The sequence below is a fragment of the Pinus tabuliformis genome, chromosome Q (assembly GCF_031772625.1).
Source record: "Pinus tabuliformis cultivar Carrire ecotype Pingquan chromosome Q, CPIR1, whole genome shotgun sequence".
Taxonomy (NCBI): domain Eukaryota; kingdom Viridiplantae; phylum Streptophyta; class Pinopsida; order Pinales; family Pinaceae; genus Pinus; species Pinus tabuliformis.
Window position 1 is genome coordinate 1,339,410,283 of NC_142296.1, and position 21,219 is coordinate 1,339,431,501.

Genomic DNA, 21,219 nt, shown 5'->3' on the forward strand with positions numbered 1-21,219 from the left:
AAACTGAGAACGTGTACGTCGCTGATCTGTAGGATCACCGGCAAGATCACCTGCTGCATCCCGAGTAGCACGGACCCATTTTGGAAGCTGAGGAGCTGAAGGAGGATCTTGAGAAGGTGGGGGAGGATTGTCATCCTCGCTTTCATCATCTGAAGAGGAAATATTTTCAAAAGTAGAAGAGATAGGGAGAGGTGGCACATCCGCTGAACTAGGCTCGTAGGCCAATATATTTTCAGCAAACTTTACATCTCTTCTAATGATAACATTTTTGGACTTAAGTGGAATAAGTCTATATCCTTTGACATCTTCAGAATATCCAACAAAAATACATTTTTCACTCTTAGGTTCTAAAGCTTTATGTTTCTCATCTGGAATATGGGCCCATGCTTCACTTCCAAAAACACGAAAGTGAGTTACATCTGGTTTAATTGAGCTCCATGCTTCTTCTGGAGTGATATTCTTTAAAACCTTAGTAGGAATGCGATTTATTATGTAATTTGCACAGTTAATTGCTTCTGCCCAAAAATTAAGACCAAGTCCTTTAGATTGAAGCATACAATTAGCCATTTCCTTTAAGGTGCGATTCTTCCTTTCAGCTACACCATTTTGTTGTGGAGTATATGGAACAGTATGTTGCATTTGAATTCCATTCTCAGTGCAAAAGTTGATGAATTTGTTGTTGACATATTCTCCGCCATTATCAGATCTTAGCTTAAGAATTTGATGTCCAGATTGTTTTTCAACAAAGGCCTTAAAGGTCAAGAGCATGTTAAATACTTCACTCTTGAGTTTTAAGAAGTATACCTAAGTGCATCTGGAGAAATCATCAATGAAAGTTAAGAAATACTTGTAGCCAGAGAATGAAACAACTGGAAGTGGACCACATAAATCACTATGCACAAGCTGTAAAGGGGCTGAGGCGTGCCAAGAGGCACGTTTTTCAAAACTATCCCGATGATGTTTTCCGAGTACACATCCGGAACAAACACCATCTCTGCAAGATACCATTGGAAGACCCGTCACCATATTTTCTTTACATAGATTCTGAAGGGAGCGATAGTTTAAGTGACCAAATCGCTCATGCCAAAGTTTGCTCACTTCATCATTATGAGCAACAAATACCGAGGGAAGATTTGATGACCCAAAGTTGTGAAACTTATACAACCTTGTAGAATCATCAGCAATGCCAGTAGCTAAAATCTGTCTAGGATCTCTTAGGTCCTTAATTACAACATCGTGAGGTGAAAATTCAACGATTTTACCTTCACCTGAATGAGTTATCTGATATACAGATAGAAGGTTGCAGGATAAGGTTGGAACACATAATACATCATTAAATTGACCATTGTCTATATGAACAGTTCCAGTCCCTACAACACTAAGAGATCTATCATCACCAACATATATATTTTTGGTGTTACAATCATTTAAAGAAGAAAACATGGCTTTGTTTTTGGCCATGTGATAAGAAGCTCCAGAATCAATGAGCCACTCATGAGAACGAGAAGAAGAAGATACATTTAGTGCATAGCCAGACCGAGATGCTTGACAACCACATGCAGAAAGTGCTATCCCTGAAGATGAAGTTGAAGTTGAAGAGTGCTCCAAATGGTTGTTATGCTTCTTCATTGTTGCTTCCAAGGCTTCAATCTTCTTAAAGCATTTGGATTCTAAGTGGCCATCTCGATTACAAAAGTTGCAATGTCTATCAGTCTTCTTCCCTTTGTTTTTATTTGTCTTATCATTTTGTTGAAATGATTTTTCATTTTGAGGCTGAAATTGCTTAAGACCCTTGTTTGGTTTAGGACCATTCCTTTTAGGATACAACTTCTTAGGATTCTTTGAATTTGGTTGCTGCTGGACGGCTAACGCTTTCTTAGAAGAGTTTCCAAGATTAAGAAGACCAAGGTGTAAGAGTTTTTCTTGTTCTCTTATTAAAGAATCACAAAAGGAATCAAAGGAAGGGGACTTGTGGGCTTGTCCTTGAGAAATGAAGGCTTCTCTTGTAGAATGGAAGGTGGAAACAAACACAGAATAGGTTGGTCCCAACTTAGTAAGAATGGAATAGATAAGGTTACTATCTTCTTTCTTAACCTTAACACCTTCCAAGAGAAGTCTAAGGGTCTTGAACTTGGACAAAAAATCTTCAATGCAAGAAAAATTATTGGGGTCCAATGTAAGCAACTCATTTTCGAGTTGATGGGCTTTAAGTTCATTTTTAATTCCAAAAACTTTAGTGATCTGTTTCATTGCTTCCTCAGGAGTATCAAGTTCTGCAATATGGAATCTAAGATCTGGAGAAATAGACATCCCTATCAACCCTCGTGCTTGATCTTGCCTATTTTCCCATTTAGCTGCCTTATCTTCATCTTTCGGTTTGGTTTCTTGGCCTGAGGCTATTCTGTAGAGACCTTTACTTCTAAGTAAATCCACAATGTAGGACCACCATTGGAAGTAGTTGGTGCTGTCAAGAATAACTTGGCATGGACTTTCCATTTTAACAGAAACTGAAGCTATAGATGCTGAAACTAAGTGTTCCAATGGAAAGATCTCGAAAAATTAGGCTGGTTCAAAAAAACGGCTCTGAAAACGGCTTCCGGATGAAGAAGTTATGGCTTTTTGAAGAAAATTTGATGAAGATGCCGACAAAGTGCGGGAATGTGCGGAAATGAATGATAATGTTAAAAAAAATCAGCCCCCTTTCCAAACTTAATCTAATTAGCTCAACAAAAAGAAGACTTGAACTCAAGACCTCTACTCTCATAAAGTAGCTTTGGACCAAGTGAGCTAAACTAAAAGTTTAGTAATTTTTGGAAAAGAGGAAGGGGTTTTTTTTTTTTTTTAGTCGCTGAAGCTTTGGGTTGCGTGCTTACTTTGAGAAAGCTCTTTTTCCCTACAAAACAAAAAACACAAAACCCAACACGGACATACAAAAAAAAACGAACCTTACAGCTCGAAGTTAGCTTTAGCCGGAAACTAAATATTTTCCTCAATGTTTCTGATTTTCTGAGATCACACTAAGGCGCAGCGGAAAAGAGCATATGCATGAGAAAAATCCTTCCTTTCTGTTTCTGATTTGCCCAGATCGCACAGAGTCGCAAGGCAAAGAGCATACGCAGAAATGAAAGGTATAGATCCGATAATTAAAAAAAATCTAAATAAACCGAAATAAACAGAGAGAAAATAACTGTAAACTGCAAATAAACACTGTATACCTCCAGATCTTAAAAATGACGTAGCTAGGGCTACCGGAAACCTTTTCGCATGAAACGAAAGGGGTTCCTCACTGGAACAGATGCTCCTAACACAATAGAGCAGTCCTCTCGGCCCGAAAGTAGTCAAAAACAGTAGATCTAGGAAACGACAGTCGGATGCAGTTCTACCGGCTTCAGATTTGGATCACCAACGGACGCGGCCCTCAAATAGCTCTGATACCATGTAGGAATTTACAAGGTAAGTTCCTCAGACAGAACACCAAAGGACACCGCTCACAAACAGATCACAGATCAATACACCAGTATTTTGACGTGGTTAAAACCCTCAAAGAGGGAAACAATCCACGGCCTGAGCCAACGCGGCCACTTCAGACAATCTATTAATAAAAGAATGAAAATCTACATAAGCTTCTCTCATGGACGGTTACCCTACAAATGACCCTCCATGCTCTTTAAATAAGATCATGGACCAATCGTGTGTTAAGCCACGGATCAAGTGTCGGTAATACCAAGGAGAGAATGAACCGTCGGATCACTACATATCGTGACCGTCGGATTGTAAGTTACAAAATGTACATAGTAAAGAAACACACTTTACCTAACTCTACACTAGACCAAGTTATATTTAACTATTTCCTATGTGTCGGAATATCCTAACACCTCATTCTTGGCCTTTGTCCCCCTTTTTGATATCAACTTACCCAAGAACTAAAAGGAAAAGGCCCAATGATGACAGGCATAAACAATTCCATAATATGTGGCTATTGAACATGGAAATACTCAAATAAAGAAGAATGTCAATTCCTCCTTTGCAAGGATCCCCCTTCTTTTGAAAATCAATTGGAATAAGATTTGGTTGAATCGTTCTTTCCTAAAAGTTGATTTCATCTTTTGGAGCTTGGCATTGGAGAAATTACCTATTGGGGAAAACTTAGCAGAGAAGGATATTATCAGTCCTTCAAGATGTACTCAATGTTGGTCAAACAAGGAATCCTCCACCCATTTGTTCTTTAGATTGTTCCCCCACTTGTGCAGCATGGATCTCATGCTTCTGGAAAATGGTCTCCTCATCTCTCAAACAGTCCCCCAATGAGAAAACAGTCAGCCCCTGATACTCTTACTATCTTGAAAACCTCAAAAACAAACCAATTCTTAGAGCGACATGGGATATTAACCAAGGATTCATAGCCTAGAAGCCTTAGATTCTACAAATAACTAGCGTCCTAATGATAATAATGTTGTTAGAGATGATCTCGCCAAAATGGCCAGTAATAATCTGATCATAGAAATTATTATAAAAACATTCAATGGTGCAAAGTGTGTGAAGACATAAACCAAACTGTGGAAAATTGGATGAATTCATGGGACCTGACCAACTGGAATCCTAAAATAGCAAATTATCATCCTAAAACATAAGGGAATCCAAATCCACAGAGGTTTTTCTGCCCAACAATGATATCAAAGCTTGGATACAAGCTCAGCAAGAACATGTTATTTTCTTTGATGGTGCCTTGAAAGAAGTCAAAGTCCCTCGACACTAGGAGTGCAATCATCAAACCAGAGGGAAGTGTGATAACAAAAGGCTTGGAATATAGGAATAGTGACAAACAATCAAGCAAAAACATTTTAACTCGAATGATATTATATTTATTCGTGACTCCTCCAATGCATAGTTTGAAGGATTTCATAGGTAGGAAGGAAAACATGCTCTCAGGAAGTTCATCCAAAAGATAATAGTTTGGCATTTTTGGCCATAAACATGCAAGTCAATTATGCCAAAATCTCTCACGTTCAAAAACGATGGAAGAAATGCAAATTCCATGAAACTACAAGTCCAATTAACAAAATCCATAGAAGCTCCAATATCATGGCCCCTCAAAGTGCAGTAATTGACTCCTTCTAGCACCTCAAGGCTCACTTTGAGATTTTCTTCTCCTCCATTGGTCTCCTTTGTCATTAATCTTCTAGGTTAGCATTGTCATCTCCCATTGGCACTCCCAACACTCAATGGTACTGTCCCACATAAATGCGGAAGTAATATCTGATGGGTGGGCAGGTCATCTTAATTTTCACTCTCCCACTCCACCTTCCATTCCCTTCCCCCTGGTGCCTTCATCTCCCTTATCTTCCACTTCATAGCTCTCTTACCTCATCCTATCTTATCACCCTTCCCTTTTCTTGCATCCATGTCCCTCTCACCTTACCCAGTCCCCCTTCAATCCTCTGTACATTCCCATTTATTCCTTTCCCTCTGCCTACCATATGCGTCCATTTCGTCACCTTCCCTTCCCAAACTGGTCACATGGTATCACTTTACTGTTTTCCTTGTCTACCAGAAAAGGGATTTTCCTACAGTTATGGATGGAAGCATTGATCCACAAAGAGCACAGCTGGACCGTCAAATGATAAAGCTCATATAGAGACTAAGGTATTCTATTCTGAGATATGCAAACTAGCACCTAAGCAGACGTTCAAGGGAACTGAAAGAATGGCTAAAGAAATTAAACAAGAGCTGAAAGCAGTGGCAGCAAGGTCTGGAGCAGCTATCCTCCATGTATGTGAGGAGGCTACTACCCTGTGAACCTAGATTGAAGAGACCAATTCCTAATTAAATGCACAACTCTGCTTCAGAAGACATCCCATCAAAAGACCCCTCTAATAATAATGGGGGGGGGGGGGAGGGGGGGGGGGGGGGCGTTATGCCGCGTGCTCAGAATGTAGTCAACCCGGTTTCGAGTGATAAAATTGAATGTGACAATCTTGTTCAATAGTGTGATGCATGTTTAGTCTTAGATTTGTCATGGTCTAGCTCTGGTATGTTTCCAGTATGTATTTTGAAACTAATGTATCAGACTTCAAAGAATATCATCCTATTTTAGGAAAGAAGCCCTCTCACTGCAATGGTCAATGTTGTGTAAAAGCAATCAATGCCCAATAAAACAGATAAGTCAAGAAGAAATCCACTGTGAGATGAATGTAAAATCAGACTCCACAGAAGCTATAGAATCTTTTAAACCCTGAACATTAGCGTGATTGGTAAGACACTTCTATACAAAGTCCACAGAGGTTTGAGGATCCACTCCCATTGGGCCTTCTGGGGTTACCAGTGGCCTTGGCATTCATACTACATAGTTGATCTGCCATTCATCTGGAAATTCCAGGGAGGATGGGGGAGGTTCTCTGGAAAGCTATTTCTTCAGAAAAAGGACGAAGATATAGAAGCCCTTTTAGTACCTGCTTCACTATTCTAAAATATATTCTGTATCACCAGGACTTTATCTGAAAGTTGCTCTAGCAGATAGTTAACCTATACAAAGACCAATGCCTTTGGGAATATTTGGGGACCAAATTCTACTCTTCCAGACTTTCAAACATCAACTCGAAAAGCATTTCCTTTTCAGCTTAATTCCACATCAAATTGAGCTCAGAAGGAAAAGAGCATAAGCTCACATCCATCTATTCATTTAAACAAACAAATACTAAGACCATTTAAAAGATCTCCAAATATGCACAAGCTAAGCCGTCCTAAAAGTCTAACTATTAAATCAAGCACTCCAAGAGCATTTCCTTTTCAACTTAATTCCACTTCAAATTTGAGCTCAGAATGCAAAGAGCATAAGCTCATATCCATCTATTCATTTAAACAAATGCATACTAAGACCATTTAAAAGATCCCCAAATAAGTACACGCTAAGTCATCCTAAAATTCTAACTGTCATATCCAGTATTTCAGTCATGCACAGTTAAGGCAATGTTATTTTGAAGTATCAATTAACCAGTTTTCTCTATATAATGCAGGGGCATTAACAAAAAAGCAGGTGCAAAAGCCACTCTTATCATACAAACTTGAACCCAAATACAGCAGAAACAATGTAAACTGACATATGGAATAGATATGACCATAATTACCTCACATCCAATACGTCGGCGAACAAGACGTTGAACATATTGAACAACAGCCTTCCTTTGATTCTCCGAAACAACAGTTGGTTGGATTTGATAAATAAGTTCTCTAGTCCTAAGCTCAGCTTTAGCCCAGCACTCAGTGCTAACATCAATAGCAACGGGCAAAGGATTAGCCGAAGGTGGGCATTCTTCTTCTGTTAAATTTCCCTTCAACCTGTCCAGACCACCCATGCAAACTAACTTTTCTGTTTTATCTCTACAAGTTAGTTCAGTTTCTGCTAATCTCTGTGCTCATGCAATCATTCTCAAATAGTTGGCTTCTTCAAAGCGTAGTTTCTGAAAAGGACTGTCAAAACTAGTAACAGATTCTCCTAATAATTGAAGTGACTACAATCATCCAACTCACTGTAGCTGCGCTTAACTGTTCCAATGAGTGGTAAAATAGGCAGAATTAGTATTCAACAACCAGATCCAAAGTACATGTTAGTTGAAAGCAAGCATGCAAAAAGAAAATGTTTATATCTCAATATAAAAAATGATCTCAGCCAGAATCATAAAGATAATCTGCCACAGAAACAGACATGCATTGCCCCAGTACTACACTAGAACTCTTATATTTGATGACACAATCTTCAAACAAGCCCCAGAGAACTGGTTTTGGAAAAACTCAGACAACCCTGAAAAGCACCACATAAATATCCAAAAATATGTTCATGTTTGTTAAACTCCTTGGCCCAATTGATCCTTGTGTTATGATCATTTCTTGTATAATGTTGTTATGAATATAAAGATGACATTCACAACACTACTAATTTAAATTTTTCCAGTGCACTAGATTACAAAATGGATTTTTCCATATATCACGAATATTCAGCAGCTGTGTAACAGGCAAGTATTGTCAGCGTGCAGTTGTGGAATTCCCTAACAGTACAAATTCAATTCCTTTACTGCCAAATACACCCCCTTGGTTGTAACTTGTAATTAACATTTCACCTGTTTATTTGCATTTGACATGTATAGGATAACCAGTCTCACCAAGGACTTGCTTATCATACTTGGAATACTACAGTTTCTATTTCTCTTTTTTCCCTAAAGAAAGTAAGTAAAATTTTGGTACAATCTAAAGAAAGAAAGAGATCACTTGTACTGATTATTTTTCAGAGCTCTAGATCACTCGTACTGATTATTTTATTCTCAAATTTTGTGTTTTCCAGCCCGCCTTTTCTGATATCTGTTTAATCTTTATAAGCATATTTAGCTGCATCGCTGTATCAAATTTCTTCAAAGTAACCATTTCATCCAGCAAATTTCTGGTTGTAGATTCGCAGTTCTTTCTGTTCTTTTGCAGAATTCCCATCACATGTTTCTAATGTGACTGTTCATTTGTAGTTCCAATTTTTTCTGAGTTTTTTATGTTGCCAATGTTTCCGATATTTTCCAAGTTTTTTATGCCCAAGTTTATGCTTGCCAATATTTTCCAATAATTTCGGATACTTTCCCCAATATTTCTGATAAGTTTATATTTAGACCCTCAGCATTATATTCCCCAAAATTATATTGGCAACATTGATTAATATTGAGGTCAGTACCATACTTCATCAAAGACTAACTGATCCATCTTCTTTGCAAAAAAATTGTATTGTTTGACCACATTTTTTCCTTGCAATGGTGTTGGGCACTTGAACTTTATAATTTTCACTTATTTTTAATTATTTGCACTAGCCGCCAGCTGTATCTTTCCACAAAGCACTTTTTATTCAATTAGAGTTAATACCACACATATGGTCCCCCTTAGGGTATTATATCCATGTCCAGAATATTCTAGATAATGCCACTTTGAAGTTTGGGTATATCTTGGAACTTCAACCAATAAGATACTTGAAGATGATCATCTTCATCCAAAGACATTTTCAAGATGTTTCTTAAATACATTTTTGTTATTAGTGCACATCTAATGCTGCCCTTATAATTATTGTTTTTCTCATAAGCTAGTTCTTGAACCTAATAGAGGACTCTTTCACCAAAGTAAATATCTATCAATTTCAGTGATAATACAATGTACGTCCATATATCCCCAACAATGTTAACAGGTCTTTTATAATTGGACTCAGGCAAACATCTCACAGTATTAGTTTAAAAAAACGTCAGAGCTTTATGGTTAGTTTGTTTTTTGCTTTTTCTTTAGTTCAGTTTAGTTTATTTAGTTTTATCTCTTCTAGATTTCTCTTTTTTGAAAAATGCATCTTCTATTTACAGAAAAATATTTACAAACAAGGAGATAAGCCTGCATTTGTGTTTCCCCATTACTTAAACAGATTCCTACTGAAGATATCAGATATATGATTATTATTAGTACAGATTAAAGAAATAGATCTAAACTTGTGCAGATTATATTACTACATCAGAAAGATCTAAATATTGATAAGATCAATTATGTACTTTACATCCAAATTTTACTATATATTGATGATCTCTTCTCAATTATGATGTGATTTATTGTTTAGTCCATTACAGAGTGAAATTTTGAAATTGAATTCATTCACATTGTGCATTGTACCCTTTCAGATCTTCAAGGAAATGGATTTCTCTTTCTTGTATGTTAACACCTAAGAGGAGTTCTTTTCAAGTTAGGTGCAATGAATACTAAGCAAAATGAAAGTTGGATTTTAGAGTCTTGTATTGACTTGTTTTGGCACTATCAAGTGCAGTTTGAGTGGCTAGTTACCATCCATTCCAGGTGAATTTTTCATACTGATATATACAATTGCATGTGGGAGATTAGTGTTATTGCAAAAAAGTTTTTCAACTTGTAAGAGTATGGTTTCCTCCATAGTGTCTGGGAGGAGTTTAAGAGAGTTTCTGATACAAGTTGTAGTTACTGGTTACGGCAATCGATTTTGGATTAACAGGTCACATTTCTACAGATGCAGTTCTCATCGGGATGATGACAAAAATTGATCTTTGGCAAACAGTGATCTTGAACATAGAGAGAAGCAAAATGAAATGTTAAGATTTTAGTAGTTTATTGGCGCTCTGATCCGGATTGGATAAATATATTATTTTTCATCCATCTCGATGCTTTTACAGTGGAAAATTTGGAGGAATCAACTTACAAGGTCATTTTTACCGACGGTCCCAATTTGGAAAATTTCGGGTGAAAAACTTCATAAGCCAATTTGTCATCCCGCCCTTACTATGGACCTAGATTCCATAATCTACACATTGACACCTTTCCAACAGTGCAATAATCACCTCAATCGTTGCTCGTAATAATTTTATGCCTCCCAGAAGTTGATCTATCGAAATTGACCACCATAATGCGAGAGGATGACACATCAGCCACTCTTACCCATGGAAAAGGGGCTAGCCACATGGGGCACTATGAAGAAGACTCTAGAAGGGTCAAGGTAACAATATTGAGGGTTCAATGGGTCAAATGTAATCCCTAGTTGGCAATCAGGCTGTGTTATAACCAAGCCACTAGGAGGAAAAGGGGTTTGATTCTATTCTAGTGCATTTTGTTCCATAGTTGAGCAAAGTAGCTGAGAGTGGGTAGAGATAGAGCAAACAGAGAGAGTTTGTGTTCTATAATAGCCCACGGGCTACAGGTCTCACTTCTTTGTACTGACATCCATTTTCCATTCAAAGAAAAGAGAGAGCAAAGCAGTCTCACCTTCCAGTTGGGTATTCTTCCATGTTGACACCTAATCTTCATGATTGGGGATTTTATATAAATAAATAAATTGGGAAGGTGAACAGTCATCGGGAGATGAACTGAACAATCACTCCCTATTGTATATAACAATGGGTTACCTATGGAATAAAATACGAATCAGTTTTTTCTGCCTTTGGAGAGTTACTGCCTGGTCTGACATGGTATCAGAGCCAGTTCTAAAAATAGTTGTAACTCCCTTCATCTCTGCCACTGCCTCTGTCCTGAGCGCTGCCACTGCCTCTGTCCTGAAATAGTCTGCCACTGCCTCAGTCCTGAGCGCTGCTCTGCCTCTGTCGATGGCCTGACATGCCCAGAGATGCGTTGGTGCCTCTATGCAGACCTGTCCAAGCTCATTTCGCTCTCACGTGACCGAGTTGCGAATTCTCTCATACACCCAACGCCCATGCCCTTGGCCAAGGAATAACCCTGTATTACGAAATTGTGCGACCCGTTGACAGTGTTGGTAACTGATCTCGAGCTCGAAGGCGAGCCATCGTCGTTCTCAGGGATTCCATCCTGCATTATCGACGGAAATCTAGAGCCGAACCATGGTGACTTTCAAGGGACGATTGCTTCAAGCGTTTGTATATTCCAGATTCTGAGTACGCGGGCTTAAATGTGAAGTCAAGGTATAATCGTCCGCATCGTAGACAGTACTTCATTTAATTTAATTTCTTTGACGTATTGGTGAAGGCTTTCCGGAAAGAGAGCATAGCTATCGCCAGTGGAAGTGGGAGTTCCAAAACGGAGAAGCCTCCTTGTACGCCGCTGAAAACTGGACAGAATCCTTTCTTCACAACGTTTTGAATGCGCAGTCGTATTAACGTTTGAGTGTTGAATGCGCAGTGGTATTATCGTTTTGATGTTTGAATGCGTTTGCATTAATGTTTGAATGCGTTTGCATTATTAACCCCGTTGAATTAAAGCTGAAAACTTCTAATAATCCCCATTTCTAAACAGCTCTTTGACCAGATCTGCCAGTGCACTGAACTTGGCCATCAAGCATCACTTTATGTATCCTTGCATTATTTTCCAAAAGAGCTCCCAAAATACCTGATGCAACCATAACATCGCCGCATACATTATGTAGAATTACTTGACCAGAATGCTCCTGAGTTCCAAGACTCGAAACTATGAACAGCAGTCGCTCTTCGGTGGAATAGGCTGACTCCCACCAACATTCACTGTGCCAGATTTGCTAGTGTTCAATGTCGGCTGATTTGCCATCCTCTTTTTTATCTCTGATGCCATGGTCATAAATGCTTCTTCAACATTAGTGGCATTCTTTGCACTTGTCTCGAGAAAAGGAATCCCACTAAAAGAAAATGAAAGGGGAGGATATTTTATAAATTTTGGAGACATTTGAAGAAAACTTAGTGCATAAAGAATTTGAAATCTGTTGCCCTTTTGAGTACAACTTCATTGTATATCAGCAGAAAGTTTTTTTATTAGCAGAAGTTTTTTTGCAGAAGTTTTTTTTATCAGCAGAAGTTTTTTTTTTATCAGCAAAAGTATTTTTTACAGAATGCATTCAATCATCTCTATGGTAGGAATAGTTCTCATTGGCAAGGAGAACTATCCTGAATGGTCCCGGATGATAAAACACACCCTCATCTTCAATGAGTTGTGGAAAGGAGTGTGTCGGAGAAGGAGGCAATGACCCAGAGCAGCCTACATCAGACAAAGAGCTCGTCATTTGGGAAAACAAGAACAGCAAAGCCTATGCATTAATCGCAGCATCTGTAAATGAAGAAGTAAGTCGCCATATTTCATCATATTCAACTGCCTTTGAAGCTTTACAAAAGCTGAAAGAACTCTATGACTCACATTCTGCACTTGAAGTTGTTCAGCTCATGATTAAACTCTTCACTCTTGAACTGAAAAATAATGATCCTCTTGCTCTTGCATCTGAAGTAAAGTCTATAATGCATGATACTAAATCCACTAAGGTTGAGTTGGATATCCCTCTTATTGCTTTTCTCAAGGCACTCTATCCTACTTACTCCAATTATCTTGAGTCTTTACAAGCAAATGGAAATCTTAAAGATATAACCTTTGACTCTCTTGTGAAAAAGTTTGCTGAAAGAGAGAAAGCCTTTGGAAAGAAGACAGTCCCTGAATCTTCTGAAGAGACTGTGTGCCTTGCTCATAAAGAAAAGCATCTTGCTCAAGATTCTACAAGAGGAAGAGGTGGACGAAGAGGAGGAGGAAGATACTTCAGAGGCAGGGGGGGCAGACATTCTCAAGGAGAAAAGGCAGATCTGCATTGCATTCGCTGCAAACGAAATGGATCACATGATGCTTCTACATGCAAGCTACCATGGGACAAAATTGAGCAGAAAAGAAACCAGCAGAAAGGTAAAACTGATGATACAGACAAAGGCAAAGCACCTGAATCCGCTCACTATATTGAGGCACAATGTAACATTGGAGTAAATGAAGATTTGTTTAATGCTTCACTTGCTTCTTCGAAAAATGATTGGTTGCTTGATTCAGGAGCAACCTGTCATATGACTCATAGAAAAGATTTTTTTGAAGATTTCATTGACAATGTTGATGGAGCAGTATAGTTTGCAAATCAGTCAAAAATCAAGCCATCAGGGCTTGGCACAATTAGGCTTAAACTGCCTGGTCTTCCAGACTTTCTTCTGGATCATGTTCTATATCTCCCCCAGCTCAAGAGAAACTTGTTGTCCTTGGTCCACATCCGCCAGCAAGGTCACTCCATTCATATGTTTGATGGCAAGCTTGAGGTAAAAAAAGCATCTGACCACTCACTTGTCATAAGGGGAATAGAAGAAGAAAGACTTCTCAAACTGCAAGGAACCTCTGCTCATGCACAACATTTCTCATATATTTCTCATCATGAAGAAGGTACACTTCCATCAATTTTATTATGGCATGCTAGATTTGGACATTTAAACTATGACAGTCTCCACTTATTGAAGAAAAATGGTGTTGTTGGTTTGCCTACGATTCCTAGGAAACATAAGCAATGTGATACTTGCATTCTAGGAAAGCATAGCAAACAGTCTTTTCATGATTCACATTCAAGAGCACATAGGAAGCTTGAACTCATTCATTCAGATTTATGTGGTCCAATGCCTGTTCCTTCTGCAAATGGAAATAAATATATCATGACATTTATTGATGATTACACCAAAATGTGTTGGGTTTATTTATTGAAGAACAAATCTGATGCTTTTCAAACATTCAAGAATTTTCATAAATGGATTGAAAATGATGCACAATCTCATATTGGGTCTATTCGCACTGATAATGGAAAAGAATATACATCAAATGAATTTGAACACTATCTTCGCCAACATGGGATCAAACATCAAACAACTGTGCCTTATAATCCCCAACAGAATGGTGTAGCTGAAAGAATGAATAGAACAATCTTGAATATGGTACGATCCATGCTTTTCTTCAAAAATGTAAAGATAATGTTTTGGGCTGATGCTGTTCTATGTGCTGCATATATAAAGAATAGATGTCCATCTAATGCTATCAGAAACAAGACTCCTTATGAATTGTGGTATGGACATGTTCCTTCGGTAAAACATCTCGGGATCTTTGGTTCCACCTGTTATGCTTTGATACCAAAGGTACATAGAAACAAACTTGGTGCTAGAAGTCGTAAGTGTATCTTCCTGGGATATTCAAACACATCGAAAGCATATCGCCTCTATGATGAAATAAATAAAAAGTTTGTTGTATCTAGAGATGTCATTTTTCTTGAATCATCCAAATCTGACAATGTTGTTTAGCGGCAACTTGATCGCTTGGATAGATTCGCAAAAACGAAATCATTTCAAGAATTTGATAATCAAATTCCACATCTTGAAGGGGGGATTCCTATACTAGATCAACATGTGGAATCTTCTTCTGAAGAACAATCTCCCCTGCATGAAACTCCAACAACGGATGATGCTTTAAGTGATGTAATTGATAGAATTGGAAGACTCAATCTTGATTCAGTCCCAACTCAATCAATAGAGCAGCCTGGACCATCTCAGAAAGGTCCCCCAAAGTGGCTGACAAAGACACTTGAAAGTGTTCATCATGATGAAATTGGAAAAACAGGAACCAGAAATTCAAACCGACAAAATGGAGGTGATGTAGATGACTCTAATTCACCTGTTGATATGGATGTTACTTATGATTGTGAATTGAACTTGTCTACAGATTTTGAACCAACTTCCTTCAAAGAAGCTGCTTCTCATGATGAATGGAAAGAAGCGATGCAAAAGGAGTATGATGCTCTCATAAAGAATGGCACTTGGAAGCTGGTTGATCCTCCATTTGGAACCAAACCAATTGGCTGCAAGTGGGTCTACAAGAACAAGTACAAAGCTGATGGCTCACTTGACAAGCACAAAGCTAGGCTTGTGGCAAAAGGTTTTGCACAGAAGGAAGGGGTCGATTATGAGGAAACTTTTGCCCCCACAGCAAAATGGGCCACCATCCGGACACTCTTTGCACTAGCAGCTCAGAACGGTTGGAAAGTCCATCAAATGGATGTAAAAACTGCATTCTTGAATGGAGATCTAAAAGAGAATGTTTTTATGTCCCAGCCTGAAGGATTTGTTGTGAAAGGACATGAACATAAAGTATCCAAACTTGTGAAGTCCTTGTATGGCCTCAAACAAGCACCACGAGCCTGGTATGAAAAACTAATTGAGCATCTTCTGAAACTCAACTTCAATCATTTTGATCTTGATGATGCAACTTCGTTTGTCAAGAAAGTTGGCAAAACAGTTGTGTATCTTGTGGTATATGTAGATGATCTTTTAATGACAGGAAACAATGAAAGCTACATTGCATCCATAAAGAAGGAATTGGGGAAAAGTTTTGAAATGACTGATTTGGGCTATGTTCATTACTATCTTGGCATTGAAGTAACCCAACATCCAAAAGCCATATTTCTTTCTCAAAAGAAATACATTGAAGATTTGTTAAACAGATTTGGCATGACAGAATGCAATCCTCTTTTTACTCCAATGGAACAAAACTTAAAGCTCACATCTATTGAAGGAAAGGAATTTGAGGATGCAACAAAGTATAGACAGCTTGTAGGAAGTCTCATCTACCTCACTACTACCAGACCAGACATTTCATTTACTGTTGGAATCCTCTCCAGGTTCATGCAAAAGCTTTGTGAGGGACATTGGTCTGCTGCAAAAAGAGTTCTAAGGTACTTGAAGGGAACTAGAGACCTTGGAATCAAGTATACACAGGTGGACGACTTCAGCTTGATTGGATACTCTGATTCAAACTTCGATGGAGACAAAGAAACTGGGGTATCTACTTCAGGATATGCTATGAGTCTTGGATCAGGAGCTGTCTCCTGGAGATCACGCAAACAATCAGTTCCAGCAGATTCCACAACAGAAGCAGAATACATGGCAGCAGCTGAAGCAACGAAAGAAATTGTGTGGCTCAGGAAAATTCTTGAAGATTTGCAGGTAAAACAAGTACAATCAACTCCACTCATGATTGATAACACCTCTGCAATAAAGTTGGCCAAGAACCCAAAGTTCCATGATCGAACAAAGCATATCAATACTAAATATCATCTGATTCGACATCATGTTGAGGCCAAAACAATCCATCTCCGTCATTGTTCCACAAATGAGCAAATTGCAGACATCTTCACCAAAGCACTTGGAAGGGAAAAGCTTGAACGATTCAGAATGATGCTTGGACTCACCAACATCCCTTCAGATTAAGGGGGGGAATGTTGACACCTAATCTTCATGATTGGGGATTTTATGTAAATAAATAAATTGGGAAGGTGAACAGTCATCGGTAGATGAACTGAACAATCACTCCCTATTGTATATAACAATGGGTTACCTATGGAATAAAATACGAATCAGTTTTTTCTGCCTTTGGAGAATTACTGCCTGGCCTGACATTCCAAAATGGTTTCCCAAGTCATATCTTGTGTTATCATGGTTGTGAGTGGTTGTATAATGTATTTGTGTATGTTCTCCATTTTTCATATTTCATATATTGCACGCATAAGCATAACACAGTAATTAACAAATCCATAAACCTAAGGAAAAATTAACCATCATAGTGTAGATTTCGGATTTTCATTATATCTTAGTAGATATATTGTGATGAACTGTCCAGTGGAATATACACAGCAGTTTATGAATCAAAATCTCATTTAAAGAAGGGTGTTATAGGAACAAACAACAATCTCCACCATTTACTATCAATATTAGTATGTGACCACAAGAATGTTAATAATGAAATAACTATCAATGTTGGTGATATGTGCCTATCATGTGACCAATTGTAATATTATTAATGGCTTGTGCTACTATAAATAATGCATTGGAAATTGACGTATTTGGGAAAGCGGTTCATGTATCTACATGGGCAGGCTCCCATGGTCCCTTTGAATGACACGAAATGAAGTATATTGGCGCCTTCAAAAGGTAAATATAAAGATTATAAGGAGGAAAATAAAATGTTTTAACGGTAGACAAAATCGTTGTATGTTTGAAAAATGGCAGATTATGGAGAATATTTGTGAGGTCTGGACAAGGAGCCTCAGAAAAGTCTAGCAGATCATTTGAAGAATGTTACAGCCAGCAGTAGCATTCGCAGAGTGTGAAGAATGTTATAGCTAGCGATCTACATCCAGAAGATTGTGTGAAGAATGTAACAGACATCAGTAGCATGGCACACAGGAGTAGTTTATGGGAGAGCAGTTCTATAAATAATGTATCCTACGTTGATGCATTTGGGAGAGTGGTCAGTGTTTTTACTTGGGCATCCAATCTTAGGCTAACCTATTACAATGCATCTATAATGCAATTTAATACATGTGTTATTATATCCACTACAGTGTGGCTTTTTATGGCCATCCATGTGCACTGTATTTTCTTGGATGGCATCAGAGGAGGCTAAACAATCACTCCTGACATGGTCTGTGAATTGTATGTAATCAAGGCAAAGGCCTGTCCTAGTGTGAACCAGTGTTTTAAAAACCGTCCAAACCAGAAGAGAAACTGACTGGTTCAGCCAGTTTGACCCTAGACCAAGATGATCCAATCCTTGAACCATTACAGTAACTGGTTCCATGACCAGCTAGTTCAACTTACATGTGAATGAACATTGAACCGGTTCATAAACCAACTCGTCCATCAGTTCCAATTGGATTCCAGTCTGACTCAAATTTGACCCTTGGCTGACTTTGAGTCCAATTTTAACTTTTTAAACATTGGTGTGAACAAGGGATATAGAGATTTGAAATGGTGACCTAATTTGGGAATTAGGTTGTTGGGCTAGTGAGCCCCTTTAAATGGAATTAAATGAAGGTATGCTTTACACCTTCTAAATTTAATTGCAAAGATTAATAAGAGGCAAATAAAATATTTAAAAGGTCAACACAAAAGCTTCATAAGGTTGCAAATAGAAAAATATTTGAAAAAATTGTTTAATCTTGACAAGGAAGTCGAAAAACATCTGGCGGATCATGTGACGAATGTTACAGCCTTTGGTAGCCTCTATACACTTTGTGAAGTACACCACAGCCAAGGATCCACAACCAGCACGTGAGACAAACATCACCAGCATCAGTAGAGCCCCTCTAGATGAACTATCCACAGCCAACATAGTTTACATCTCATGCAATGTATGGATTTTGCACTTGGTCCTCATAGGATCATCATACATCCATCACAAGGAATGAAAAGAGATGGAAGGAAACCAATGCCTATTGGTAATGGGCTAGTGGAGTCATAAGGCATTAATTAAATGAGAACACTAGTGTGTCACAAACAGCTACTTTGAAGTAGGTCATAGGGTAGAAGAGGCTCGTTTACCATCTTCCACCCATCAATAGATGAAAAAACTATTTGATACATTCATCTTTATGATGTGTACTTAAGGTTGATACATTTGAACCTTAAGTATTTGCTGGAAATGTGTTGTAGCAAACTAGTCTTGGATGGCTAAGATTGCCATTCATCAATCAAATTATAAAGGTGCTTTTTTATGGCTGTAATGTGCTTCCAAATCTGCAACTTCTCAAATTTCTTTATTCCTTGATGAATAGATTCACTCCGTAGCCTTTATAAAAGAATGACAACAAGAAGAATCTACAATAACAAGAACAGAAAATTGAAAATAATAAATAAACCATACATCAAAATGGAGCAACACTTTGATCTCCCATTGGTCTTCAAGAATAGAAGTACAAAGGAGCTTCATCAAGCTTCAATTCCTAAGCTTGAGATTTCATCTCTTTTCTAACTCCTAAATCTCTAATTGCCATTTACAAATGAAACTGAGAGAATCTCCTCTTTATATAGAGTGAGTTGGGTCTCTTACAGAATAAAATAGTTTAACTAGGAGATGGATCAGATTTTCTTTCAAGTTTATCTAGGAGGTGAACCAGATTTTCTTTCTAGTTTAACTAGGAAGTGGACCAGATTATCTTTCTAGTACTATATTTCCTTTCAACCTATTGAAAAATATTGGAGAACCTGACTGATGTTACCATAAAATCAACTGAAGACTCTAGGTTAACTAAAGTCAGACTAGATCAATTAACTTAGTGGCTCCCTCTGTCCTCTTTCCTCTTCCTCCAATCACATTCTGGTTACCCTCGACAACCAAGTGGCAACACCACTCCCTACATATTTTAACTAGGAGATGAACCAGATTTTTTTTCTAACACTATATTTTCTTTCTAGCTATTGACAAAAGTCAGAGAACCTAACTGAAGTTAGCCTAAAATCAACTGAAGGCTATAGATTAATTAAAATCAGACTCAATCAATTAACTTAGTGGTACCCTTCGTCCTCTTTCGTTTTCCTCCGTCAAATTCTTGGTTACCCTCATGTACCAAGTGACAACACCACTCCCTCCATCCCTCCTTTTGGTGGTTACTCATCCATTGGTGTGGTAGCGTGATGCCTCACTCTACCTGTTGCATTGCATTTTGGGCATCATCTTTAGTATTTTTGGATTGCAGTAAGTTAATGACAGATCAGCAATCCAAAAACACTGAAGAAGATGCCCAAATTGTCTAAAAATAGTACTTTTTTACCAGAAACTAAAAATTTAATTTTTTTAATCCTTATCAAGTGTATGCTTCAGAAATATTTCAGACTTGAATTTCACAGTTATGCAGTAAATTCCAGCAAGTTAAAATGTTAGATCTACATCAAATTAGAGATACCCAAGTGGCCAAAACTTGTGAAAATTTAGATTTTACAATTCTAATCGATTTTGACCAATTAAAATATGATTTTATGGCTTAGATATTAATGATTTGAGTGTTGCAATAAAACTGAAGCAAAATCAAACCCTAGGCCCAAGGCCTTGAAGATCCCACTGTTGAAAATCATTAAAACTTTGGGATCACGTTTCCGCTTGCAAAATATGAATTTGGAGACCTTAAGCCTACAAAAACCCCCAAGTATTTAGCCTCAAAACTTCATATTAGAGTTTCAGGTCAATTCTAGGGCAAAAGAGGCCAAGAAAAGAAGAACAAGGCTAGGGGAGATGAATTTGCGGGGATAAAAGGGCTAAGATGGTAGATCGGAGGCTGAAATGGCAAAAGGAAGGCAAAAACTAAAAACACGTGTCTCGAAAAAAAAAATTCCAGACCCGAATTTTGCCATCAAATCTTCAATAAATGCCCCTGCAAAATTATCTAGAGACTAGATCATACCTTCAAGGGCCTAGATCTAGCTCTTCTCTCACTTGATCCCTTGATCCAACCTACAAAAATGAAAATAAAAACAGCCAAACCCCAAATATATACAAAATAGATCTAAAACCCCAACCCAAGTTAGAAAAGTAATTTACACTTAAAATTAAAAAATTATTTTACAAATAGACTTGTTCACTCGAAAAATCAAGGATAAAAATTGAAAGAAGAGAAGCAGACCTTCAGGTAAATTTATTCCTCCGACTACTTCATATTTCTCCAATCTTCGTCCTAAAGATGGATTTGAAATGTTGACAACTCTCGAATATCACTATGGAAAATCTAAAGTCTCTTTCTACAAAAACAAACCATTATTTCTCTATACGAAGAGATTCATAGAATGAGATCTATTCACTCGAAAAATCAAGGATAAAAATTGAAAGAAGAGCAGCAAACCTTCAGGTTTTTTTAGTCCTCCGACTACCTCATCTTTCTTCAATCTATCATGAAAATGGATTTGATACATCAACCACTCTCGAATATCACTGTGGAAAATCCGAACTCTCTTTCTACAAATGAGTATTGTAAACATGTCTCAGAATACTTATCCATGTATTCATGCAACAAACCTCCCTAAACATCCTCCCCTAGACAAGGTTTTCGACCAATGATGACACTTCAACCAATGCCTCAAGTGCCTC

At 37.9% G+C, this 21,219-nt stretch overlaps 1 protein-coding gene across 7 annotated transcripts in view; it reads right to left on the minus strand.

The window, feature by feature from the left end:
* The window catches only part of LOC149224808 (uncharacterized), a 96,076-nt gene that overhangs the window by 42,372 nt on the left and 32,485 nt on the right, over positions 1-21,219 (minus strand). For all 7 annotated transcript variants that reach the window (XM_089386286.1, XM_089386279.1, XM_089386281.1 and 4 more), the window contains one exon: positions 7,125-7,542. In XM_089386286.1, coding sequence (XP_089242412.1) covers positions 7,125-7,352 — 228 coding nt within the window. In that variant the 5' untranslated portion in view covers positions 7,353-7,542. The remainder of the gene's footprint in view (positions 1-7,124; positions 7,543-21,219) is intronic.